Below are 26332 nucleotides of genomic sequence, written 5' to 3' on the forward strand. Positions count from 1 at the left end.
ACTACACTGTACACAGTCACTACACTGCACACAGTCCCGGACCCGACGCCTCACCGGGGATCCACCGCCCGAGTCTCCACCTTCCCACAACACCCCGCGCGCACTCACTCCTCCAGTATCCCGGCAGCCCCGGCACCAGCGCCGCCCAGTGGCCGCCGCCCTCACTGCAGCGCAGTCACTGTCGGGCGGTGGTCATCTCTCTGCGGTTCTGACTGAGGACCAAGTTCCCAACTCAACCTCTGCGCCCGGACCTCGCCCACGTCCCGGGGCCAGAGAGAACCCCCACACTCCCCCACCCCTCTCCCCCACACTCCCCCCCACACTCCCCCCACACCCTCTCCCCCCACACTCCCCCCCACACTCCCCCACCCCTCTCCCCCCACACCCCTCTCCCCCCACACTCCCCCCCACACTCCCCCACCCCTCTCCCCCCACACTCCCCCCCACACTCCCCCCACACCCTCTCCCCCCACACTCCCCCACCCCTCTCCCCCACACCCCTCCCCCCCACACTCCCCCCAACTCCCCCACCCCTCTCCCCCCACACCCCTCTCCCCCCACACTCCCCCCCAACTCCCCCACCCCTCTCCCCCACACCCCTCTCCCCCACACTCCCCCCCCCCCCCCCCCTCCCCCCACCCCTCTCCCCCCACACTCCCCCCCAACTCCCCCACCCCTCTCCCCCACACTCCCCCCCAACTCCCCCACCCCTCTCCCCCACACTCCCCACCCCTCTCCCCCCACACTCCCCCACCCCTCTCCCCCACACTCCCCCACCCCTCTCCCCCACACCCCTCTCCCCCACACTCCCCCACACTCCCCCCCACACTCCCCCACCCCTCTCCCCCACACCCCTCTCCCCCCACACTCCCCCCAACTCCCCACCCCTCTCCCCCACACTCCCCCACCCCTCTCCCCCCACACTCCCCCACCCCTCTCCCCCCACCCCTCTCCCCCACACTCACCCCCAACTCCCCCGCCCCTCTCCCCCACACTCCCCCACCCCTCTCCCCCCACACTCCCCCCCCTCTCCCCCCACACCCCTCTCCCCCCACACTCCCCCCACACTCCCCCCACACTCCCCCACCCCTCTCCCCCACCCCTCTCCCCCCACACTCACCCCCAACTCCCCCGCCCCTCTCCCCCCACACTCCCCCCCGGGTAGGGAATCCAGAGCCATATTAACACTACAGACAGAGGATCACCCACAGCGGATTGTGGGACTCATCACAATGTGGAGCCCAGGGATAGACTTGGATTTGATCCATTCATCCAATCGCCAATGTGTCAGTGGCGTAAAAAAGACAGTGAACAACGGTTCACAGTAATCATTTTATTTCAAAGAGAAGGGAACATTGTCTTTGATGTGCGATTTAACTGTTGAGAACAGGAGTGAGGACAACAGCGATGGTTCAGAATAACTACCAACTGGTCTTCTTCGCAGATCTCTCATCCCTTCTTCCTATTGAAACACCTCCGAGTTTCTGATTGAACGACTCAATGAGGCGTTTCAACGACAACAACAACCTGTGTTTATATAACCTGGAAACACCAGGACAGTGGGACCTGTTTGGGCCTCAATGTAACTCTTCACTTCACCAAACTGAATCTGGTCCCACTACACTGTGTGTAGCTAATATTGATACTCTGTACCACATCCGCACACATAACAAATTGTGTTTAGTTTAAAGAGACAAATAATAATAATAAATTAATTAGATATCAGGTCAATTGAAATATGTACGAGGGAGGTAAATAAATACTTTGTAGATGGGTTTTCAAGGGATTGTGGTATAAGGCAGGAAATGGTGGAACAGGTTTCATGGGCTGAATGGTTCCTATGTTTAAATATTCCTAATTAAATTAGATCCTGGTTTATTTTTGCCAGTGGTGGTAATGGAACACTGATTGCAGGAATAACCAGCTTGCAAGCCAGTTGCTCTCCAGGTTGGAGGGATAATGTACGTGTTTGGGGTGGGGGGGTGCGGGCAAGTGTCTGTTGTAAATTGCACTAGTTTGAGGACCCAGGTTAGTGCTGTGAGCCCACTTTTTCACTTGCTGAACCAGAATTACTGAGATGGGTTTGCAGTTACCACTTCCAGCCACTGGGAGCAGCCCATGTCTCCGCTTGACGAGACAAGGCTGCACTTGCGACACAAGATCACAGGAACATTGGAGGAGGCCATTCAGCCCCTAGAGCCTGTTCCGCCATTCTATTAGATCACAACTGCTCTGTACTTCAACTGCAATTACCTGCCTCCGCAAAGCGGACGGGAAGGGGTCTGGGAATTTCTAACAGTGACCCTGGGAAAGTGGGAAAATATAAATAAAGATTTTATAAGTGCAATTGTCGGTGTGTGTAATAAATAGACGGTCGAGGCTGTAGCTAATTCATGCCTTCAGTGTAGAGTTGTTGTAAGATTCTTCTGGTTCCATCGAGGACCACCGCCCATGAACATGTGCTGTAACCCTGCAGACAGACAGACAGACAGGCAGACAGTGACACCACCACCAACAACTTGCTTTTATACAGTGCCTCTCACTCACGGTAGCGTCCCAGAGCTCTTAAGTGTTCAAAAGCAGTTGCTCACCTCCTTCGCTCACTCCTACACAGTTGTGAAGCCAAAACATTCGGACCAGATTCTTACCTCCTTTCGTAAAAACGATCGCAGTTTCCTGAAGTATTTCCGAACGCTATTTTTCCAGGATTTTCCTGAATGCGACGGACGCTTTCCCAGGGATTCCTTCAGATCCTCCAGTTGAGCGTCCAGGAGAGTGCGGAAGAAAACGGTCCGCTCTCTGTCCCAAGTGGCGTTGTGCAAAGTCCCGCTGTAAATAGCACGGATCCGACGCAGCGCTCGGTGGGCTATCAGCTTCCTATCCCCGGGCTGTGCCACACACACACAATAATATAACATAATATAATAATAAGTCAGGATCCTGTTCCCGGGCTGTGCACACACACACACACATAGACACACACGATAATATAATAATAATAGCGGTCCTGTCCCGGGCAGCGAAATATGCACACACACACACACAATAATATAATAACAATCAGGGTCCTGTGTAACTTGGCTGTGTAACTGCAGCTGGCTTGAGGTTGGGACTGGAGTAGGGTTGGGGTTGAGGTTGGGGCTGGGATGAGATTGGAGCTGGGGTAGGGTTGGGGTAGGGTTGGGGCTGAGATATGAGCGCATTTGGGAAGTAAACAAAGAGTAACCGTAAGAAGGTCGCAGAGTGGATGAGGCTCTAGAGGAACTTCTGCTTCACTCACCTCCATCCCTCCCCAAAGGCGGGTCAGATCCAGCGGGAGGAGATTCCCTCCATGGTCTCTACAGGAAATTGGAAACGTCGGCGCCTGGAAAATAGTTATTGTAAGTGAAGTTTTCAGTGAGATAGAAACCCCGCAAGCAGTAAGATAGAGCCTGATGTAGTGAGATCAGACCCTGGTGTAGTGAGATACAGACCCCCGCGGGCAGTGGCTCAGGGCCAGGGGTACACTCACCATTTCATTCAGGGTGTCCATAGTCTTTCTACGGAAGAAGTGATGTAACCGCGCACCCGGGGAGCCCAGGGCCAGCGCCCCGGACATCACCATCAAGAGGCAAAGGCTCCAAACACAAGAATGAGCCATTCTCCGCCTCAGCGACCGGGGTAATGGGTGAAATAACCTCACACACAATAATATAGCAGCGAGAGAGAGATCGTTAAAATCCCCTTTTGCCACTCTTGCGAATAAAGAGTTTCAGCTGTTGCCTTTGTGGGAGGGAAAGTCTGGGTTCTGACACACGGGTATAACCCATGTTTTATACCCACACCAGCTGTGCGCATCACAGAAGCGAAAGAGCACATTCGTTTTCAGATTCAGGGACAGAATAAATATTATCAAATAATAATAAAAAAAGTCCCGCCCGGAGCTCAGGCTAAATATAAACACACAATGTGGCTTTTTCTGCTCATAACTTCACTCCTCGTCAAACCCAATCTGCCCACAGAATCACCCGAAATACAAATGCGGACCACACAGATTTGGTTGCTCGATACTCGCTGTTCCACAGACGCAACTAGTTATCACCAGGAATGACTCTCAGTGACTTCCCTTTGCCACAGCGAACGAGAGCCGCCGGTCCTGTCTCTCCACGTGTCAGGTTCTGTGTGCCAGTCTCTCCACGCCCAGTGTGAGGTGCCATGTACGCCATGGTCACTGTTGAGCCCTTGTTGGTGGCAGCCAGAGTTTCCTTTTAAGCCACAGGTCACCCCCCCACCCCCACCACCTGAAAGGCATTGCAAACATTTACCTTGTTGTTGGACAACAGTAATCTACACCACACAAGGCTTTATTACATAAACCTCACCCGACACCAGATCAGTCACTGGATGCATTGATATCATTCACTTTATGGAATGTGTGCAAATTAGCTGCTGTTCGCCTACAAATAGACACTTGACAGTAGTTACCTGTTAGGCGCTTAGAAATGTTTGGGAATTATAATATCAATAATCCTATACAGTAGAACACTATAATAATAATCCTTGCATTTGACATAATGCCTCATCACGTCTTTGAGATGTCTCTAAGCACTTCACAGAATATACCATAAAGTCCAGTGACTGCACGTGGCAGTCAATTGCACGCAGCAGTGTCCCACAAACAGTTGTGGATTATATATATATAACCTTGTTATAAGTTGTATGATTCTTACACAGACATGTCAGCTACAAAATAGAGGCTCCAGTTAACCGTTTATGGTCCAGATATTGAAGGTCGACCTGACCTCATTGACACTCTGACTCAAGGCCTGAAATTATATCATCCAATTGTGACTCAAATGATATTGGCCCTGTTTGCAGACAGATTTTGGATATACTTTCTCTTTGCACTATGTTTGTGTTCACTCTCACCTGTTATGGCTTGCCTGATAAGTAGAGATGATGATACCTTCAGTTAGTTCTTGGGCAATTCATGGTTCCTCATGATATTGGCATTTGTTTTTCACATTGGCCAAAATAACTAGACTCCAAGCCTGGGAGATGGCCAAAGCCAATAGTCGGATACATGCCAATGGCTCCAGGAGGAAAAGGGAGACATTGTTGCGTTCCTCAATGACTAAACCAGGTTATCCAGTGAGTCAACTCCACCATTGAGTCAATAAGTTGCCAGATTGATTGATGCTCTTTGCTGAGTTCACTGAATATGCCTATGCTCGCTCCCCCAAGATACAGATGAACCGCTATATCAAATGCAAGGATTATTATTATTAATATTCTGAATACTTCGGAGTATACACATTAAAATGTCTCCACGCACTTCACGGCTAGTTGTTGTCAAGTGCAGTGACTGCTTTTACATTCAAACAGAGCAGCCACAAAATACACAGTCAATTCACTTTACAATATATTCTATGAAGCGCTTTGAGATGATTTGATAAGATGCTATATCAAATGTAAGGATTATTATTGTCATTATTATTATCTCTCACCATCTTCTGAGTGGAGTTAGGGCAATCTAATCCGAGAATAGAAAAATATTAATTACCAAATTGTACTTATGGTGAAACGACTTTTACGAGAGCCAAGATTGAGGTCCAGATGGAGTCTTAAATACTCGGACAACGTGTTGTGATTTTAGGATTATTGTTTGGTTAGGATAGAGATGAGAAAGTTATGGATTCTAAGCACTGCAGACACCTTTGGTGTCCAGTCTTGAAATAGTTTTATTGACCACAGCTTCACACTGAAAGCCAAGTAACCACAGCCACTTCCAATGCTACACCCGCACCAATCTGCTTCTGATTGCCTCATATCTTCATTCACTTTTACTGTATTCCGCTTATATCCCGCTCTTGTTAACTGCAGTTATTTGGATTGATTAGTCCTCTCCCTCCCTAATTTTCCTCTCAATATGTCGGGAATTTAGAACTTATGTTTTTTGTGTTAATTATAAACTCTGTGGCAGTCCCTATTTATCTAAATATAAATGCAACTTGTTGCTATTGAATGTAAGGATTGAGATAACAAACTGAAACATTTGAACGTTAAACAAGTGCCCCCCCCCCCCCCCCCCCCCACACACACACACCTCCCACCATTCCTCCAGTCTCACTTGGGGTCTGGTCTATTGTAAAATTTTCTTGATGAGAATTCCCTTTCTAGATCAGAAAATGAAAGATTTTTTTTTGCTTGCGGGTGGGAAGGACCATACCTCAGGGCTGTTTTAATTTCAGATTGGGGCGGGTGGGTGTGGGGGGGAGTGGTAGAAAGTCACGTAAACGCTGTGTCCCGTTCCATTACTTATTGGCAACATCGACCTCAATATGAGCAACTCTCACACACTCACACTCACCCGCTAGTGAGCACACGGTTTTCTCGATCACACTCAGTTGCTGGCTGTTTGCAGATAGGATGCCTTTGAGGTGTGTTTGGAAACTATGTCTGTGTCTCGCCCTGTTGGCCACCCAGACCCCCAGCCTGGCCTGTAACCTGCCTTTACACAACCTCATGTGCCAGAGGAGTTTAAACCTTTTGCTGTGGATGGTGAGTTCACAGGAATCCGCGCAGAATATAACAATTCTCTGTCGCTAATGATCTCTTGTATTGTACGGCTGAACCTGCGCCTTTCGCTTTCACACCAACCGTAAAAGTACAAGCGTTATAAAGTACAAGGGAAAATAACTTTAGGCGAAATTATTCTAACATTGAAACGAATTTATTGGAGCGATTTCACCGGGAAATCGAAAATGTTATTTTTGGGGGAGGAAGTATTTGAAGAAATCTTTCAATAAAATCGTTTTAGAATTGGAGAGAGAGAGAGAGAGAGAGAGGGAGTTGTGCAGAGAGAGAATCTTCTCAGTGTTTCTGACAGAGACGAGTTCATTGAAAGTGTGGTTTGTGTTTCAGAGAGATTCCATCCCCTTTCACTGTGTGCGAGAAATGGGCTCAACCGTCGACCTTCGGCTGAATCTGCGCAACGTGACTGGGCCACTTCAGGTGAGTAAATACCTGTACCTCACCACGTGGGGACATTACATAGTTTTATGATTTTTTTTTAAGGCGAGAAGAGAGGTAGGAAGGAGAGGTGATTTGGGAAGAGAGTTCCGGAGGATAGGAACGGTGTTTAAAGGCTTCCAATATTGGAGGGAAAAGGGAGAGGAAAAGAGCGATAGACCCGACTCGGGAGGGGATTTGCCTGGAGTACAGAGCTTGAGACGGTTAGGGTTAGGATCAGTTAGGGTGAGGCAAGTTGCTGACTGGTCTGAAGCCCAGGACAAGCATCTTAACCTTCATCCTGTAAGATACCAGGAGACAAAGGGCTTGGATGTGGGTAATGGCGGTGCCACGTTGTCTTGGGAGAGAGCGGCTACACATTTCTGGGTTAATTGAAGTTTCTGGAGAGCGAAATGTAGAGATATGGGCAATGAGAATTTTGGAGAAGATATCTGATAGGTGACAAAGTCACAGCGAAGGCTTTCAGGATAAAGGAAGGCATAAGTGGGAATGTTGTAGAGATGTCGGAAGGAGCAGGGGTATGGTGTGAAGCTCGGTGTTAGCAGGTTAAGCAGAACAGGAAGCAAACTTGATCGATTCAGAGCGACGGGTACAAAATGTCTGGTGAGGACCAAACCAAATGACTTTGACTGTGTGTGGTGCAGGTTTAGAAAGTTACATTGCTCATGCAGGGATGTCTGTATTTCCACAGCCTGGGGATAGAATGCAGGTTTACCTTCAGACTCTCCACCACCTCAACGAGATTTACAGTAACAACGTAACCTCCACTTGGGACCAGGAGAAGATCCTTGGTTTCCGGTTTGTGCTGGATGAACAACAAATGGAGATGGAAAAATGTGCGAAGGAACCAGCCTCTGACGCCATGGTCCACACCACATCTGCCATCCGCACTTACTTCACCAAGCTGGGAAGGTTTCTCAGACAGAAGGTGCCATGTTATATCTGATTGTATCATCTTTGAAGAGAAATATTTGCATTTAATTGTATTTGTCACTAACTTGCCACAATCTCTGATTTTGTCTGTTGTAGAGGTTCAGCGCCTGTGCCTGGGAAGTGATCCGAGCAAAGACTTCACGTCGTTTACAGGAAATGCTCACTTTAGCCACGAAAGAAGCAAAGACAAGAGTTTGAGGGTCTTCTTATGACAAGTTTAAGAAAAGAATGTGACAAATAACTATTTATTGAGAAGTGTTTTTGTTTATAAAGTCTTGGTTATTTAATAACTAAGCATTGTTACTTTGGTCTACTGACCTATTCTGTAATTATTCCATTTCTAGATTCAGATTGAGAACAATGGTTCAATTATTTTCTGTATGTTAATGTTTTACGGATATTCCTGTTTATAGTTTTACTGTGGCAACATGTATATTGTATGAAAAAATCGAATTTATTTTTGTTAATTTTTTTTACAACTATATTTTACTTGAATTCTTTTAATAAATGAACAGTAATAATTGAAATCATTCCATATTTTGAAAATCCTTTCCTCTTAGTTCCATAGTTACAATCTTGGATTCAAGCCCCCGGTGTCAATCCCCTACCATTGGAAAGAGATGTTCACAGTGAATTCTAACATACTTCCCAAGCCCCATGTTCCATAGTTTTTCCACTCCCTCTGCTCTGCAGGCAATAGCTTGCACCAAGGTCCCCATCCTGTCTGCTCTTTTGGCTCCACACCACTCCCTTGCCTCCTTCAAGACCCATCTCCAGCCTTTCCTCTTTCACCATGCCTTTGGTTGGACCAACCCTAACCTCCACTGCACAACTCGCACCCCCTCCCCACCCCCCCCCACCCACAACCCCCTCCACCACCCGCCGTAGAATTTAGATTTCAACAGAAGAATTTTAATTCGATAAAACTCACCCAGAACCTCAAAGCTGGTATTTATTTTAATAACAGGCATCCATTCTACTCTTATTAAAAGGTTGTTACAGCAGAGAGGTGTCTGGGGGGTGGGGGTTTGGGGGGGATGTACAGATGCAACAGAGAGAAAGTAGGCTTTGAGAAAATCAGGAACACGTGAAGTAAGCAAAAGTAAAACAGAGGCAATTAATAAGATACAAAAGACAAAAGTTTAATGGAACATATTCTCCGATTTCATTTAAAAATATACACTTTTTGGTGACAAATTACAAAAATTAGTAACAGCCAAACATCAGGTAAAACTGCAGCCAATTACACACAGCAGTGCCCCACAAACAGTCATCCCAGTAATACTGATCAATCAATCAATAAATATGAATAAATGAACATGTATATCAATAATAATAAATTAATTAACAAAAGAGGCATCAATAAACTCACAAATAAACAAAGCATTTTTTAAAAGTTTTTTCAAAGTCTCTGGGAATGAATTACTGCAACCACATTGACGGCACCTTAATATCAAAAAGTGTCTATGCTCCATTTAACATTTAAATAATAACAATAATAAAAATAAAACTTGCATTTGAAAATAAAAACATAATTTAAAATAAATTAAGGAGTTTCTTTATAAATAGTTATTGATCTTTTTTCTCAAACGAATGATCTTCAGATGACCTTCAGTTTCCTTTCGTCATTCTTGCTGTTAAGATGAGGATTTGCTGTAAGTGAGCTCGGGTCTCTATCCGGATCACTTCCCAAGCACAGGCGCTGTATCTCTACAATAGACACATAGAGGCAGGAATGGTGATTAATGACAGTTGCAATTAAATGGAATAAAATGTCTCTTCTTTCTGAACGAAAATGATATGGACATAATGTGGTACCTGCTGTTTGAGAAACTTTTTCAGCTTCCGGAAGTAAGTGTGGATGGTGGAGAGGGCGCTCAGCATGGAATCAGATGCTGAATCCTGGATGCAATCCTTCACCACTTCCCGCTGAGTGACCAGAAGTTCCCGGAAGTGATTCACCTGCGTCAGGTCCCAGGTGACGGACTTCATGTTTTTATGGAAAATCTTGTTGAGGTGTTGGAATGTCTTGTGCAGCAGCAGAATTCTGTCGTTGTTCTGTGAAAACACACACATGTTCTCATTAATATCTTCAAACTGCTTTCCTCCATTTCGCTTTCGGTGGCTGCACTTCCAGCCACTGTACCCTGAAACTCTGGAACTCTCTTCCGCTCTCTCTCGGCCTTGCCACCTCCTTCCCCATCTTCAGATCATTCCTGAAGAGCTTCCTCATCGACCGTGTTAATGGTCACTTATCCAGCTCGGTGTTGTGCTCCATCACTGTGAAGGTACTCTGAGAAACTCCCCTGAGTGAGGGGCAAGTTGTTGTTGTCTATCTCTCCTTGTCACCATTTCATTAATCATAATCTTTCCCGAGTTCATAGAATCACAGAATTATACAGCACAGAAGGAGAGCGTTTGGCCCATCATGTGTGTGCCGACTGTTTGAAAAGAGCTTTTCCAAGTCAACCCCATTCCCCCGCTCCCTCCGCATTACACTGCACACTTGTACTCCCCAAATAATTATCTACTACTCTCTGAAAATTTGTTATCGAATCGGCATCCACCACCCTTCAGTTGTCCTCTCAAAAGCTGACAGAAATTTGCAGAACTTCTCATAACCGCTCTGTCCCTGACAAAGCAATGCCCACACTCCCAGCTTTACTCCAGCAAACTCCTCATTTATACTCAGCACTTTGTTGCGGAATTGCCTTTTCACTCATCAAACTAACTGCACAGAAACCAGCAGGACCTCACCGTGTCTTGCTGTATCCTTGCATTTAATGCAGCGACTGCAGCATCCAAACGTGTCCCTAAACTCTGCCGGAGGGGCGATGGTGTGAGACCGAGGAAAGAGCCGCTATTGACTCACCTGTAAAGGCTGCAACAACAGGCGCAGGTCCGGGGAGGCGATTCCCTGCTCCGCTCCGACTGCCACACAATGTCTGGGCACATGGCCTCCCTGTAACACACATCACCATCAGTCAGTCAGTCATTCAGTGAGAATCTTCCCCATCCATCACCAGTCCCGGACACACATGGCCTCACACAGCCGCTGCTGCTGATGGGAAGCGTTCGATCACCAATACGCGGTGAGCGCCATGAGAGGGAGAGAGAGAGAGAGAGAAAGAGAGAGAGGCAGGTGTGAACCAACTCACTTACCATCTCATCCAAGGTGTTGAGAGTTGTTGCGATCAGAATTTTCTGTAACCGCAGCGTGGAGCAGCCCAGAGTCAGGGAGACGCACAGCATCGCAAACAAACTGAGACCGCACTGGTAATGGACAGCCATTCTACAAATCGGCGAGAGGCGATGAAGCGAAGGTGTCCACTAGTGATGGCTGTTGGTCAAGTTGGGAGCTGTTCCTTCTTGGATGTGTGAGCAGGAGCGCAGCAGAGGTCCAACCGCTTGTATCAGAGCTGATCCACACGGTGCCGGGCTGGCGAGACGGGCTTTTACGGTAACCAGCATTCTTACATGTCAAAAGCGAAATCCTGAGGTTCTGATGGAAGATGGAATCCAAAACCCGGGGATTTCGGGAACTAAACGAAAAGTTTTGGAAGACTCCGCAGCTCTGCACAGCGCCACTCGCAGGGCCGCCGCTCACTCTCACTCACTTTCGGATCCAATTACAAATTGAAAGTTAAACGATACCGACTCCGGATTTCGCTTTGTGGTCAAAGTGAATGTGTGTTTGGGGGGAAGGGGATGTTCTGGTTGAGGAGGGGTTGGTTGAGAGGATGCCATGTTAGAGGAGAGGTCCCTGGGCACAGCCAATCGTCAGCATTAACCACGAATGCGATTTGCACCAACTCTCTCTGTCATTGCATTTAATGTTGTGACATTTCAGATACTTCAATGGTTTAGGTCCTATCTCTCACACCCACTCCACTTTGCCTCCACAAATGGCTTCTGCTCCAGTCCTCGCAACATCTTGTGCAGTGTTCCTCAGGGCTGTGTCCTGGGTCTCTCCTCTTCAACCGGTACATGTTCCCTGTGGTGACATCATCCGCAGACATGGGTTCAACATGCACATGTACGTGGATGACACCCAACCCGATCTCTTTGCTACCAACATCAGCCCCAGGACGATTGATGTTCTGACAGACTGTCTGTCAGACTTCATGTCCTGGATGAGAGCCAACTTTCTACAGTTGAATGTCAGCAATACTGAGGTTCCTCTGATTGGCTTTCGCCATCGCCTCCGCACTTCAGGCAGTGGCAGTATCAGCATCCAAATAATAATAATAATAATAATCCTTGCATTTGATATAGCACTTTTACGTCGGGAGGACGTCCCAAAGTGCTTCACAGAACACACTGTATAGTGAATTGACTGCATATTTGTGCGCGAATGCGGCAGCCAATTGCGCACAGCAATGTCCCACAAACAGTCATAGATTGAAAATGACCAATTTATTATTGTTTTTGGTTTTGGAGGGATTATTATTAGGCTCTGTGTGGAGTAAGGAAACTTGCCCAAGGTTTCGCCCTCTGCCTGGAATTGAACTCAGGTCTCTCGCTTGCAAAGCGAGTGCTCTACCACTGAGCTACAGGACTCCAAGGATGCACAGTCCACCTCACCAAGCCAATCAGGAATCTGGGCATTTGGTTTGACTCTCGACAGTCCTTTACACCCACATCCATGATATTACCAACTCTGGCTTCCCCCAACTCTGCAACATTGCCTAACTCCGCCAGCGCCTCACCCCACAGGCCACTGAGACCCTCATACATGACTTCATTATAACTAGGCTCATCATCCCAATGTCTTGATTGCCAACTTTCCCAACTCTTCCCTCCAAAAGCTACAGATCATCCAGAGCTCTGCAGCTTATTTACTATCCTCCACCAGGCTCTGTGACCCCTTCAAACTCAGTTGGCTCCACTGGCTCCACATCCATCAGAGGATCAAGTTCAAAGTTCTCGCCCCTCCCTTCCAGGCTTTCAATGGCCTTGCACCTCCTACCTCACTTATCCCCTTAGCAATCTGTCTGCTCTCTCCGCTCAGCATGCTCAGGCCCACCCCATGCTCCCTGCCCAGTCCATCCCACCATTGGTGGTTGGGCCATCAGCTTCTCTGCCTCCACCGTCTAGAACCCCATCACACACTCCCTCCGTCTTGCTCCCTCCCTTGTTTTTTTCAAGGAATGCAGCAAGGCCCTCCTCTTCGAACGTGTTTTCAGCCACTCTCCTCCCCTCTCGGCCCTCCACCGTCCCTGATCTCAATGCCCCACTGCCACTTGGGTCCTAATCCCTGACTGTTCAGCTTGGGATGACTTGGGATGTCATTCTGATATGAAAGGTGCTTTACAAATGTAATACTGTAGTGTGTTTTATCCTCCAAATGCCTCAGCGTGCTTCACTGACAATAAGTAAAGACACTGAGTGGAGGCATTGAGAAAATCAGGAACATTTCACGTAAAAAAAAAGCAGGTAATAAATAAGATATAAAATACAAATCTTTTAATGAAACATATTCTTAGATTTCGGATGAAAATATATACTTCTTTATGACAAATTATAAAAATTAGCAACAGCCAAACATCATGTAAAACTGTAATACGGTGCCGTAAGGAAATACCTGACATTTCAGTAGATTGGGGCGAGCCAAATAAAGAAAACTAGCTGGGAATTTACTGGTGGAAATGAGTCCTCTGAGGAGCTGAATGATTGGTTACCAGGTTTGATTTGGGATAAACCCGATAGACAGCTGGTGCTGCAAAGTCACCAAATCCAACATGTAGCAGCTCTTTCCAACAAATGATAATAATAATATTAATAATAATAATATTAATCCTTGCATTGGATATGGCACCTTATCATGTCATTGAGACATCTGAAAGCGCTTCACAGGAAACATTGCAAAGTGTTTGACTGTATGTTTTGTGTGCGAAATGCTGCAGCCAATTATGCACAGCAGTGTTCCACAACCAGTTATCCCAATAATCCAGATGAATCAATAAATATTAATAAATTAACATGGATATAAATAATAATAAATTAATTAACACAAAGAGGCGTCAACAAACTCACAAATAAATATAGCAAATTTTTACTGTTTTCAAAGACTCTGTGAATGAACTACCGCAACCACATTGACGGCGTCTTAATATCAAAAGTATCTATGATCCATTTAGCATTTCTTAAAAATATAATAACAAGAACAATAATAAAAATTGCTTTTGAAAATAAATATAATTTAATATAAATTAAGGAGTTTCTTTATAAATAGTCATTGATCTTTTTTCTCAAACGAATGATCTTCAGATGACCTTCAGTTTCCTTTCGTCATTCTTGCTGTTAAGATGAGGATTTGCTGTAAGTGAGCTCGGGTCTCCATCCGGATCACTTCCCAAGCACAGGCGCTGTATCTCTACAATAGACACACAGAGGCAGGAATTGTGATTAACGACAGTTGCAATTAAATGGAATAAAATGTCTCTTTTTTTTTGAGCAAAAATGATACGATCGGATATAATGTGGTACCTTCTCTTTGAGAAAGTTTTGCAGCTTCCTGAAGTAAGTGTGGATGGTGGAGAGGGCGCTCAGCTTGGAATCAGATGCTGAATCATGGATGCAATCCTTCACCACGTCCCGCTGAGTGTCCAGAAGTTCCCGGAAGTGATTCACCTGTGTCAGGTCCCAGGTGACGGATTTCATGTTTTTATGGAAAATCTTGTTGAGGTGTTGGAATGTCTTATGCAGCAGCAGAATTCTGTCGTTGTTCTGTGAAAACACACACATGTTCTCATTAATATCCTCAAACTGCTTTCCTCCCTTTCGCTTTCGGTGGCTGCACTTCCAGCCACTGTACCCTGAAACTCTGGAACTCTCTTCCGCTCTCTCTCGGCCTTGCCACCTGCTTCCCCATCTTCAGATTATTCCTGAAGACCTTCCTCATCGACCGTGTTAATGGTCACTTATCCAGCTCGGTGTTGTGCTCCATCACTGTGAAGTGACTCTGAGACACTCCCCTGAGTGAGGGGCAAGTTGTTGTTGTCAATCTCTCCTTGTCACCATTTCATTAATCATAATCTTTCCCGAGTTCATAGAATCATAGAATTATACAGCACAGAAGGAGAGCATTCGGAACATCGTGTGTGTGCCGACGGTTTGAAAAGAGCTTTTCCAAGTTCCAAGTTCCCAACCCCATTCCCCCGCTCCCTTCCCATTACACTTGTACTCCCCAAATAATTATCTACTAGTCTCTGAAAATTGTTATCGAATCGGCATCCACCACCCTTCAGTTGTCCTCTCAAAAGCTGACAGAAATTTGCTGACCTTCTCATAAGCGCTCTGTCCCTGACAAAGCAATGCCCACACTCCCAGCTTTACTCCAGCAAACTCCTCATTTATACTCAGCACTTTGTTGCGGAATTGCCTTTTCACCTATCACACTAACTGCACAGAAACCAGCAGGACCTCACCGTGTCTTGCTGTATCCTTGCATTTAATGCAGCGACTGCAGCATCCAAACGTGTCCCTAAACTCTGCCGGAGGGGCGATGGTGTGAGACCGAGGAAAGAGCCGCTATTGACTCACCTGCAAAGGCTGCAACAACAGGCGCAGGTCCGGGGAGGCGATTCCCTGCTCCGCTCCGACTGCCACACAATGTCTGGGCACACGGCCTCCCTGTAACACACATCACCATCAGTCAGTCAGTCAGTCATTCAGTGAGAATCTTCCCCATCCATCACCAGCCCCGGACACACATGGCCTCACACAGCCATTGCTGCTGATGGGAAGCGTTTGATCACCAATACGCGGTGCGCGCCGTGAGAGAGAGGAGAGAGAGAGAGAAAGAGAGAGAGGCAGGTGTGAACCAACTCACTTACCATCTCATCCAAGGTGTTGAGAGTTGTTGCGATCAGAATTTTCTGTAACCGCAGCGTGGAGCAGCCCAGAGTCAGGGAGACGCACAGCATCGCAAACAAACTGAGACCGCACTGGTAATGTACAGCCATTCTTCAAATCGGCGAGAGGCGATGAAGCGAAGGTGTCCACTAGTGATGGCTGTTGGTCAAGTTGGGAGCTGTTCCTTCTTGGATGTGTGAGCAGGAGCGCAGCAGAGGTCCAACCGCTTGTATCAGAGCTGATCCACACGGTGCCGGGCTGGCGAGACGGGCTTTTACGGTAACCAGCATTCTTACATGTCAAAAGCGAAATCCTGAGGTTCTGATGGAAGATGGAATCCAAAACCCGGGGATTTCAGGAACTAAACGGAAAGTTTTGGAAGACTCCGCAGCTCTGCACAGCGCCACTCGCAGGGCCGCCGCTCACTCTCACTCACTTTCGGATCCAATTACAAATAGAAAGTTAAACGATACCGACTCCGGATTTGGCTTTGGGACCCAGGAGAATGTGTGTGTGTGGGGGTGGGGTGGGGGGAAGGGGGTGTTCTGGTTGAGGAGGGGTGTGTGATTCGGTTGAGGGGCTGCCATGTTAGAGGAGAGGTCTCTGGACACAGCCAATCGTCAGCATTAACCACGAGTGGAGTCAGACTGCGATTTGCACCAACTCTCTCTCTCTCTGTCATTGCATTTCATGTTGTGACATTTTACAACCTCCAAACACATCAGCATACTTCGCTGACAACCTTGTGCCTTTCCTGTTGATAACCACCGATTGATTTTGAAGTTTAACTCGACCTCCTATGTGTGCTGTCAGGTACCTCTACAATTAACCCTTTCAGCCAAGAGCCCCCTCATGTCCATCACGCCGCTCGCAGGGCCGCCGCTCACTCTCACTCACTTTCGGATCCAATTATAAATTGAAAGTTAAACGATACCGACTCCGGATTTCGCTTTGTGGTCAAAGAGAATGTGTGTTTGGGGGGAAGGGGGGGGGGTTCTGGTTGAGGAGGGGTGGGTTGAGGGGCTGCCATGTTAGAGGAGAGGTCTCTGGACACAGCCAATCGTCAGCATTAACCACGAGTGGAGTCAGACTGCGATTTGCACCAACTCTCTCTCTCTCTCATTGCATTTAATGTTGTGACATTTCAGATTCTTCAATGGTTTAGGTCCTATCTCTCACACCCACTCCACTTTGCCTCCACAAATGGCGTCTGCTCCAGTCCTCGCAACATCGTGTGCAGTGTTCCTCAGGGTTGTGTCCTGGGTCTCTCCTCTTCAACCGGTACATGTTCCCTGTGGTGACATCATCCGCAGACATGGGTTCAAAATGAACATGTCCGTGGATCACACCCAACCCGATCTCTTTGCTACCAACATCAGCCCCAGGACGATTGATGTTCTGACAGACTGTCTGTCAGACTTCATGTCCTGGATGAGAGCCAACTTTCTACAGTTGAATGTCAGCAATACTGAGGTTCCACTGATTGGCTTTCGCCATCGCCTCCGCACATCAGGCAGTGGCAGTATCAGCATCCAAATAATAATAATAATAATAATAATAATCCTGGCATTTGATATAGCGCTTTTCACATCGGGAGGACGTCCCAAAGCACTTCACAGAACACACTATAAAGTGAATTGACTATATAATTGTGGGCGAACGCGGCAGCCAATTGCGCACAGCAATGTCCCAAAAACAGTCGTAGATTGAAAATGACCAATTTATTATTGTTTCTGGTTGTGGAGGGATTATTATTAGGCTCTGTGTGGAGTAAGGAAACGTGCCGAAGGTTTCGCCCTCTGCCTGGAATTGAACTCAGGTCTCTCACTTACAAAGCGAGTGCTCTAACCACTGAGCTGCAGGACTCCAAGGATGCACGGTCCACCTCATCAAGCCAGTCAGGAACCTGGGTATCTGGTTTGACTCTCAACAGTCCTTTTCACCCACATCCATGATATTACCAACTCTGGCTTCCCCCAATTCTGCAACATTGCCTAACGCCGCCAGCGTCTCACCCCACAGGCCACTGAGACCCTCATACATGACTTCATTATAACTAGGCTCATCATCCCAATGTCTTGATTGCCAACCTTCCCAACTCTTCCCTTCAAAAGCTGCAGAACATCCAGAGCTCTGCAGCTTATGTCCTATCCTGCACCAGGCTCTGTGACCCCTTCAAACTCACCATAGGTGGCTCCACTGGCTCCACATCCATCAGAGGATCAAGCTCAAAATTCTCGCCCCTCCCTTCCAGGCTTTCAATGGCCTTGCACCTCCTACCTCACCTCTCCCCTTTGCAATCTGTCTGCTCTCTCCGCTCAGCATGCTCTGGCCCGCCCCATGCTCCCTGCCCAGTCCATCCCACCATTGGTGGTTGGGCCCTCAGCTTCTCTGCCTCCACCATCTAGAACCCCATCACACACTCCCTCCGTCTTGCTCCCTTCCTTGTTTTTTTCAAGGAACGCAGCAAGGCCCTCCTATTCGAACGTGTTTTCGGCCACTCTCCTCCCCTCTCTGCCGTCCACCGTCCCTGATCTCAATGCCCCACTGCCACTCAGGTCCTAATAATAATAATAATAATAATAATAATAATCCTTGCATTTGATATAGCGCTTTTCACGTCGGGAGGACGTCCCAAAGCATTTCACAGAACAGACTGTAAAGTGAATTGACTGTATATTTGTGGGCGAACGCGGCAGCCAATTGCGCACAGCAATGTCCCACAAACAGTCGTAGATTGAAAATGACCAATTTATTATTGTTTTTGTTTTTTCGGAGGGATTATTATTAGGCTCTGTGTGGAGTAAGGAAACTTGCCCAAGGTTTCGCCCTCTGCCTGGAATTGAACTCAGGTGTTGAGTGCTCTAACCACTGAGCTACAGGACTCCACATAATCCCTGACTGTTCAGCTTGGGATGACTTGGGATGTCATTCTGATATGAAAGGTGCTTTACAAATGTAATACTGTAGTGCGTTGTATCCTCCAAATGCCTCAGCGTGCTTCACTGACAATAAGTAAAGACACTGAGTGGAGGCATTGAGAAAATCAGGAACATTTCACGTAAAAAAAAAGCAGGTAATGAATAAGATATAAAATACAAATCTTTTAATGAAACATATTCTTAGATTTCGGATGAAAATATATAATTCTTCATGACAAATTATAAAAATTAACAATAGCCAAACATCATGTAAAACTGTAATACAGTATCATAAGGAAATACCTGACATTTCAGTAGATTGGGGGGAGCCAAATAAAGAAAACTAGCTGGGAATTTACTGGTGGAAATGAGTCCTCTGAGGAACGGAGTGATTGATTACCAGATAGACAGCTGGTGCTGCAAAGTCACCAAATCCAACTTGTACCATCTCTTTACAGCAAATGATAATAATAATATTAATAATAATAATATTAATTCTTGCATTGGATATGGCAACTTATCATGTCATTGAGAAATCTAAAAGCGCTTCACAGGATATATTGTAAAGTGTTTGACTGTATGTTTTGTGTGCGAAACGCTGCAGCCAATTATGCACAGCAGTGTCCCACAACCAGTTATCCCAATAATCCAGATGAATCAATAAATATTAATAAATTAACATGGATATACATAATAATAAATTAATTAACACAAAGAGGCGTCAATAAACTCACAAATAAATATAACAATTTTTTACTATTTTCAAAGACTCTGGGAATGAACTACCGCAACCACATTGACGGCATCTTAATATCAAAAGTATCTGTGATCCATTTAACATTTCTTACAAATATAATAACAACAATAACAATACAACTTGCTTTTGATATAAATATAATTGAAAATAAATTAAGGAGTTTCTTTATAAATAGTTATTGATCTTTTTCTCAAACGAATGATCTTCAGATGACCTTCAGTTTCCTTTCGTCATTCTTGCTGTTAAGATGAGGATTTGCTGTAAGCGAGCTCGGGTCTCCATCCGGATCACTTCCCAAGCACAGGCGCTGTATCTCTACAATAGACACAGAGAGGCAGGAATGGTGATTAATGACAGTTGCAATTAAATGGAATAAAATGTCTCTTTTTTTTCAACGAAAATGATACAATTGGACATAATGTGGTACCTGCTGTTTGAGAAACTTTTTCAGCTTCCTGAAGTAAGTGTGGATGGTGGAGAGGGCGCTCAGCATGGAATCAGATGCTGAATCCTGGATGCAATCCTTCACCACTTCCCGCTGAGTGACCAGAAGTTCCCGGAAGTGATTCACCTGCGTCAGGTCCCAGGTGACGGACTTCATGTTTTTATGGAAAATCTTGTTGAGGTGTTGGAATGTCTTGTGCAGCAGCAGAATTCTGTCGTTGTTCTGTGAAAACACACACATGTTCTCATTAATATCCTCAAACTGCTTTCCTCCCTTTCGCTTTCGGTGGCTGCACTTCCAGCCACTGTACCCTGAATCTTTGGAACTCTCTACCGCTCTCCCTCGGCCTTGCCACCTCCTTCCCCACCTTCAGATCATTCCTGAAGAGCTTCCTCATCGACCGTGTTAATGGTCACTTATCCAGCTCGGTGTTGTGCTCCATCACTGTGAAGTGACTCTGAGACACTCCCCTGAGTGAGGGGCAAGTTGTTGTTGTCTATCTCTCCTTGTCACCATTTCACGAATCATAATCTTTCCCGAGTTCTTAGAATCACAGAATTATACAGCACAGAAGGAAAGCGTTTGGCCCATCATGTGTGTGCCGACTGTTTGAAAAGAGCTTTTCCAAGTCAACCCCATTCCCCCGCTCCCTCCCCATTACACTGCACACTTGTACTCCCCAAATAATTATCTACTAATCTCTGAAAACTTGTTATCGAATCGGCGTCCACCACCCTTCAGTTGTCCTCTCAAAAGCTGACAGAAATTTGCAGACCTTCTCATAACCGCTCTGTCCCTGACAAAGCAATGCCCACACTCCCAGCTTTACTCCAGCAAACTCCTCATTTATACTCAGCACTTTGTTGCGGAATTGCCTTTTCACCCATCAAACTAACTGCACAGAAACCAGCAGGACCTCACCGTGTCTTGCTGTATCCTTGCATTTAATGCAGCGACTGCAGCATCCAAACGTGTCCCTAAACTCTGCCGGAGGGGCGATGGTGTGAGACCGAGGAAAGAGCCGCTATTGACTCACCTGTAAAGGCTGCAACAACAGGCGCAGGTCCGGGGAGGCGATTCCCTGCTCCGCTCCGACTGCCACACAATGTCTGGGCACATGGCCTCCCTGTAACACACATCACCATCAGTCAGTCAGTCAGTCATTCAGTGAGAATCTTCCCCATCCATCACCAGTCCCGGACACACATGGCCTCACACAGCCGCTGCTGCTGATGGGAAGCGTTTGATCACCAATACGCGGTGCGCTCCGTGAGAGAGAGGGAGAGAGAGAGAAAGAGAGAGAGGCAGGTGTGAACCAACTCACTTACCATCTCATCCAAGGTGTTGAGAGTTGTTGCGATCAGAATTTTCTGTAACCGCAGCGTGGAGCAGCCCAGAGTCAGGGAGACGCACAGCATCGCAAACAAACTGAGACCGCACTGGTAATGTACAGCCATTCTACAAATCGGCGAGAGGCGATGAAGCGAAGGTGTCCACTAGTGATGGCTGTTGGTCAAGTTGGGAGCTGTTCCTTCTTGGATGTGTGAGCAGGAGCGCAGCAGAGGTCCAACCGCTTGTATCAGAGCTGATCCACACGGTGCCGGGCTGGCGAGACGGGCTTTTACGGTAACCAGCATTCTTACATGTCAAAAGCGAAATCCTGAGGTTCTGATGGAAGATGGAATCCAAAACCCGGGGATTTCAGGAACTAAACGGAAAGTTTTGGAAGACTCCGCAGCTCTGCACAGCGCCACTCGCAGGGCCGCCGCTCACTCTCACTCACTTTCGGATCCAATTACAAATTGAAAGTTAAACGATACCGACTCCGGATTTCGCTTTGTGGTCAAAGTGAATGTGTGTTTGGGGGGAAGGGGATGTTCTGGTTGAGGAGGGGTTGGTTGAGGGGATGCCATGTTAGAGGAGAGGTCCCTGGGCACAGCCAATCGTCAGCATTAACCACGAATGCGATTTGCACCAACTCTCTCTGTCATTGCATTTAATGTTGTGACATTTCAGATACTTCAATGGTTTAGGTCCTATCTCTCACACCCACTCCACTTTGCCTCCACAAATGGCTTCTGCTCCAGTCCTCGCAACATCTTGTGCAGTGTTCCTCAGGGCTGTGTCCTGGGTCTCTCCTCTTCAACCGGTACATGTTCCCTGTGGTGACATCATCCGCAGACATGGGTTCAACATGCACATGTACGTGGATGACACCCAACCCGATCTCTTTGCTACCAACATCAGCCCCAGGACGATTGATGTTCTGACAGACTGTCTGTCAGACTTCATGTCCTGGATGAGAGCCAACTTTCTACAGTTGAATGTCAGCAATACTGAGGTTCCTCTGATTGGCTTTCGCCATCGCCTCCGCACTTCAGGCAGTGGCAGTATCAGCATCCAAATAATAATAATAATAATAATCCTTGCATTTGATATAGCACTTTTTACGTCGGGAGGACGTCCCAAAGTGCTTCACAGAACACACTGTATAGTGAATTGACTGCATATTTGTGCGCGAATGCGGCAGCCAATTGCGCACAGCAATGTCCCACAAACAGTCATAGATTGAAAATGACCAATTTATTATTGTTTTTGGTTTTGGAGGGATTATTATTAGGCTCTGTGTGGAGTAAGGAAACTTGCCCAAGGTTTCGCCCTCTGCCTGGAATTGAACTCAGGTCTCTCGCTTGCAAAGCGAGTGCTCTACCACTGAGCTACAGGACTCCAAGGATGCACAGTCCACCTCACCAAGCCAATCAGGAATCTGGGCATCTGGTTTGACTCTCGACAGTCCTTTACACCCACATCCATGATATTACCAACTCTGGCTTCCCCCAATTCTGCAACATTGCCTAACTCCGCCAGCGCCTCACCCCACAGGCCACTGAAACCCTCATACATGACTTCATTATAAATAGGCTCATCATCCCAATGTCTTGATTGCCAACTTCCCAACTCTTCCCTCAAAAGCTACAGATCATCCAGAGCTCTGCAGCTTATTTACTATCCTCCACCAGGCTCTGTGACCCCTTCAAACTCAGTTGGCTCCACTGGCTCCACATCCATCAGAGGATCAAGTTCAAAGTTCTCGCCCCTCCCTTCCAGGCTTTCAATGGCCTTGCACCTCCTACCTCACCTATTCCCTTAGCAATCTGTCTGCTCTCTCCGCTCAGCATGCTCAGGCCCACCCCATGCTCCCTGCCCAGTCCATCCCACCATTGGTGGTTGGGCCATCAGCTTCTCTGCCTCCACCGTCTAGAACCCCATCACACACTCCCTCCGTCTTGCTCCCTCCCTTGTTTTTTTCAAGGAATGCAGCAAGGCCCTCCTCTTCGAACGTGTTTTCAGCCACTCTCCTCCCCTCTCGGCCCTCCACCGTCCCTGATCTCAATGCCCCACTGCCACTTGGGTCCTAATCCCTGACTGTTCAGCTTGGGATGACTTGGGATGTCATTCTGATATGAAAGGTGCTTTACAAATGTAATACTGTAGTGTGTTTTATCCTCCAAATGCCTCAGCGTGCTTCACTGACAATAAGTAAAGACACTGAGTGGAGGCATTGAGAAAATCAGGAACATTTCACGTAAAAAAAAAGCAGGTAATAAATAAGATATAAAATACAAATCTTTTAATGAAACATATTCTTAGATTTCGGATGAAAATATATACTTCTTTATGACAAATTATAAAAATTAGCAACAGCCAAACATCATGTAAAACTGTAATACGGTGCCGTAAGGAAATACCTGACATTTCAGTAGATTGGGGCGAGCCAAATAAAGAAAACTAGCTGGGAATTTACTGGTGGAAATGAGTCCTCTGAGGAACTGAATGATTGGTTACCAGGTTTGATTTGGGATAAACCCGATAGACAGCTGGTGCTGCAAAGTCACCAAATCCAACATGTAGCAGCTCTTTCCAACAAATGATAATAATAATATTAATAATAATAATATTAATCCTTGCATTGGATATGGCACCTTATCATGTCATTGAGACATCTGAAAGCGCTTCACAGGAAACATTGCAAAGTGTTTGACTGTATGTTTTGTGTGCGAAATGCTGCAGCCAATTATGCACAGCAGTGTCCCACAACCAGTTATCCCAATAATCCAGATGAATCAATAAATATTAATAAATTAACATGGATATAAATAATAATAAATTAATTAACACAAAGAGGCGTCAACAAACTCACAAATAAATATAGCAAATTTTTACTGTTTTCAAAGACTCTGTGAATGAACTACCGCAACCACATTGACGGCGTCTTAATATCAAAAGTATCTATGATCCATTTAGCATTTCTTAAAAATATAATAACAAGAACAATAATAAAAATTGCTTTTGAAAATAAATATAATTTAATATAAATTAAGGAGTTTCTTTATAAATAGTCATTGATCTTTTTTCTCAAACGAATGATCTTCAGATGACCTTCAGTTTCCTTTCGTCATTCTTGCTGTTAAGATGAGGACTTGCTGTAAGCGAGCTCGGGTCTCCATCCGGATCACTTCCCAAGCACAGGCGCTGTACCTCTACAATAGACACAAAGAGGCAGGAATGGTGATTAATGACAGTTGCAATTAAATGGAATAAAATGTCTCTTTTTTTATGAGCAAAAATGATACGATCGGATATAATGTGGTACCTTCTCTTTGAGAAAGTTTTGCAGCTTCCTGAAGTAAGTGTGGATGGTGGAGAGGGCGCTCAGCTTGGAATCAGATGCTGAATCCTGGATGCAATCCTTCACCACGTCCCGCTGAGTGACCAGAAGTTCCCGGAAGTGATTCACCTGTGTCAGGTCCCAGGTGACGGACTTCATGTTTTTATGGAAAATTTTGTTGAGGTGTTGGAATGTCTTATGCAGCAGCAGAATTCTGTCGTTGTTCTGTGAAAACACACACATGTTCTCATTAATATCCTCAAACTGCTTTCCTCCCTTTCGCTTTCGGTGGCTGCACTTCCAGCCACTGTACCCTGAAACTCTGGAACTCTCTTCCGCTCTCTCTCGGCCTTGCCACCTGCTTCCCCATCTTCAGATTATTCCTGAAGACCTTCCTCATCGACCGTGTTAATGGTCACTTATCCAGCTCGGTGTTGTGCTCCATCACTGTGAAGTGACTCTGAGACACTCCCCTGAGTGAGGGGCAAGTTGTTGTTGTCAATCTCTCCTTGTCACCATTTCATTAATCATAATCTTTCCCGAGTTCATAGAATCATAGAATTATACAGCACAGAAGGAGAGCATTCGGAACATCGTGTGTGTGCCGACGGTTTGAAAAGAGCTTTTCCAAGTTCCAAGTTCCCAACCCCATTCCCCCGCTCCCTTCCCATTACACTTGTACTCCCCAAATAATTATCTACTAGTCTCTGAAAATTGTTATCGAATCGGCATCCACCACCCTTCAGTTGTCCTCTCAAAAGCTGACAGAAATTTGCTGACCTTCTCATAAGCGCTCTGTCCCAGACAAAGCAATGCCCACACTCCCAGCTTTACTCCAGCAAACTCCTCATTTATACTCAGCACTTTGTTGCGGAATTGCCTTTTCACCTATCACACTAACTGCACAGAAACCAGCAGGACCTCACCGTGTCTTGCTGTATCCTTGCATTTAATGCAGCGACTGCAGCATCCAAACGTGTCCCTAAACTCTGCCGGAGGGGCGATGGTGTGAGACCGAGGAAAGAGCCGCTATTGACTCACCTGTAAAGGCTGCAACAACAGGCGCAGGTCCGGGGAGGCGATTCCCTGCTCCGCTCCGACTGCCACACAATGTCTGGGCACACGGCCTCCCTGTAACACACATCACCATCAGTCAGTCAGTCAGTCATTCAGTGAGAATCTTCCCCATCCATCACCAGCCCCGGACACACATGGCCTCACACAGCCGCTGCTGCTGATGGGAAGCGTTCGATCACCAATACGCGGTGCGCGCCGTGAGAGAGAGGGAGAGAGAGAGAGAGAGAGAGAGAGAGGCAGGTGTGAACCAACTCACTTACCATCTCATCCAAGGTGTTGAGAGTTGTTGCGATCAGAATTTTCTGTAACCGCAGCGTGGAGCAGCCCAGAGTCAGGGAGACGCACAGCATCGCAAACAAACTGAGACCGCACTGGTAATGGACAGCCATTCTACAAATCGGCGAGAGGCGATGAAGCGAAGGTGTCCACTAGTGATGGCTGTTGGTCAAGTTGGGAGCTGTTCCTTCTTGGATGTGTGAGCAGGAGCGCAGCAGAGGTCCAACCGCTTGTATCAGAGCTGATCCACACGGTGCCGGGCTGGCGAGACGGGCTTTTACGGTAACCAGCATTCTTACATGTCAAAAGCGAAATCCTGAGGTTCTGATGGAAGATGGAATCCAAAACCCGGGGATTTCAGGAACTAAACGGAAAGTTTTGGAAGA

The 26332-nt window shown here is 46.6% G+C and overlaps 4 protein-coding genes across 4 annotated transcripts; all 4 read right to left on the bottom strand.

Annotated features, from left to right (window-relative positions):
• Nucleotides 1-9555: 9555 nt before the first annotated feature.
• On the bottom strand, nucleotides 9556-11235 carry LOC103187738 (interferon tau-like). Its single transcript, XM_042346393.1, has 4 exons — nucleotides 11107-11235; nucleotides 10817-10906; nucleotides 9763-10002; nucleotides 9556-9654 (listed from the first exon to the last, which is right to left on the bottom strand). The coding sequence occupies exons 1-4, from the start codon at nucleotides 11233-11235 to the stop codon at nucleotides 9556-9558; spliced, it is 558 nt and encodes a 185-aa protein (XP_042202327.1).
• A 2986-nt stretch (nucleotides 11236-14221) lies between these two features.
• Nucleotides 14222-15911, bottom strand: LOC121852293 (interferon tau-like). The gene is made up of 4 exons (XM_042346394.1): nucleotides 15783-15911; nucleotides 15490-15579; nucleotides 14434-14673; nucleotides 14222-14320 (listed from the first exon to the last, which is right to left on the bottom strand). Exons 1-4 carry the CDS (start codon nucleotides 15909-15911, stop codon nucleotides 14222-14224), a joined length of 558 nt encoding a protein of 185 aa, XP_042202328.1.
• A 3784-nt stretch (nucleotides 15912-19695) lies between these two features.
• Nucleotides 19696-21381, bottom strand: LOC121852294 (interferon tau-like). The gene is made up of 4 exons (XM_042346395.1): nucleotides 21253-21381; nucleotides 20961-21050; nucleotides 19907-20146; nucleotides 19696-19794 (listed from the first exon to the last, which is right to left on the bottom strand). Exons 1-4 carry the CDS (start codon nucleotides 21379-21381, stop codon nucleotides 19696-19698), a joined length of 558 nt encoding a protein of 185 aa, XP_042202329.1.
• Nucleotides 21382-24366: 2985 nt separating this feature from the next.
• LOC121852295 (interferon tau-like) lies at nucleotides 24367-26059 on the bottom strand. Its single transcript, XM_042346396.1, has 4 exons — nucleotides 25931-26059; nucleotides 25635-25724; nucleotides 24579-24818; nucleotides 24367-24465 (listed from the first exon to the last, which is right to left on the bottom strand). The coding sequence occupies exons 1-4, from the start codon at nucleotides 26057-26059 to the stop codon at nucleotides 24367-24369; spliced, it is 558 nt and encodes a 185-aa protein (XP_042202330.1).
• Between the last annotated feature and the right edge of the window lie 273 nt (nucleotides 26060-26332).

The sequence above is a fragment of the Callorhinchus milii genome, unplaced genomic scaffold (assembly GCF_018977255.1).
Source record: "Callorhinchus milii isolate IMCB2004 unplaced genomic scaffold, IMCB_Cmil_1.0 Scaffold699, whole genome shotgun sequence".
Classification (NCBI taxonomy): domain Eukaryota; kingdom Metazoa; phylum Chordata; class Chondrichthyes; order Chimaeriformes; family Callorhinchidae; genus Callorhinchus; species Callorhinchus milii.

Excerpts from the sequence above, each read along its gene's own strand:
- LOC103187738 (XM_042346393.1), bottom strand. The coding sequence starts at position 11,235 with ATGGCTGTCCATTACCAGTGCGGTCTCAGTTTGTTTGCGATGCTGTGC. Across the intron at positions 10,003-10,816 it reads TGTTGTTGCAGCCTTTACAG|AACAACGACAGAATTCTGCT; the intron begins GTGAGTCAATAG and ends GTGTTTTCACAG. Across the intron at positions 9,655-9,762 it reads AAAAGTTTCTCAAACAGCAG|AGATACAGCGCCTGTGCTTG; the intron begins GTACCACATTAT and ends TGTCTATTGTAG.
- LOC121852293 (XM_042346394.1), bottom strand. The coding sequence starts at position 15,911 with ATGGCTGTACATTACCAGTGCGGTCTCAGTTTGTTTGCGATGCTGTGC. Across the intron at positions 15,580-15,782 it reads TCAACACCTTGGATGAGATG|GGAGGCCGTGTGCCCAGACA; the intron begins GTAAGTGAGTTG and ends TGTGTGTTACAG. Across the intron at positions 14,321-14,433 it reads AAAACTTTCTCAAAGAGAAG|AGATACAGCGCCTGTGCTTG; the intron begins GTACCACATTAT and ends TGTCTATTGTAG.
- LOC121852294 (XM_042346395.1), bottom strand. The coding sequence starts at position 21,381 with ATGGCTGTACATTACCAGTGCGGTCTCAGTTTGTTTGCGATGCTGTGC. Across the intron at positions 21,051-21,252 it reads TCAACACCTTGGATGAGATG|GGAGGCCATGTGCCCAGACA; the intron begins GTAAGTGAGTTG and ends TGTGTGTTACAG. Across the intron at positions 19,795-19,906 it reads AAAAGTTTCTCAAACAGCAG|AGATACAGCGCCTGTGCTTG; the intron begins GTACCACATTAT and ends TGTCTATTGTAG.
- LOC121852295 (XM_042346396.1), bottom strand. The coding sequence starts at position 26,059 with ATGGCTGTCCATTACCAGTGCGGTCTCAGTTTGTTTGCGATGCTGTGC. Across the intron at positions 25,725-25,930 it reads TCAACACCTTGGATGAGATG|GGAGGCCGTGTGCCCAGACA; the intron begins GTAAGTGAGTTG and ends TGTGTGTTACAG. Across the intron at positions 24,466-24,578 it reads AAAACTTTCTCAAAGAGAAG|AGGTACAGCGCCTGTGCTTG; the intron begins GTACCACATTAT and ends TGTCTATTGTAG.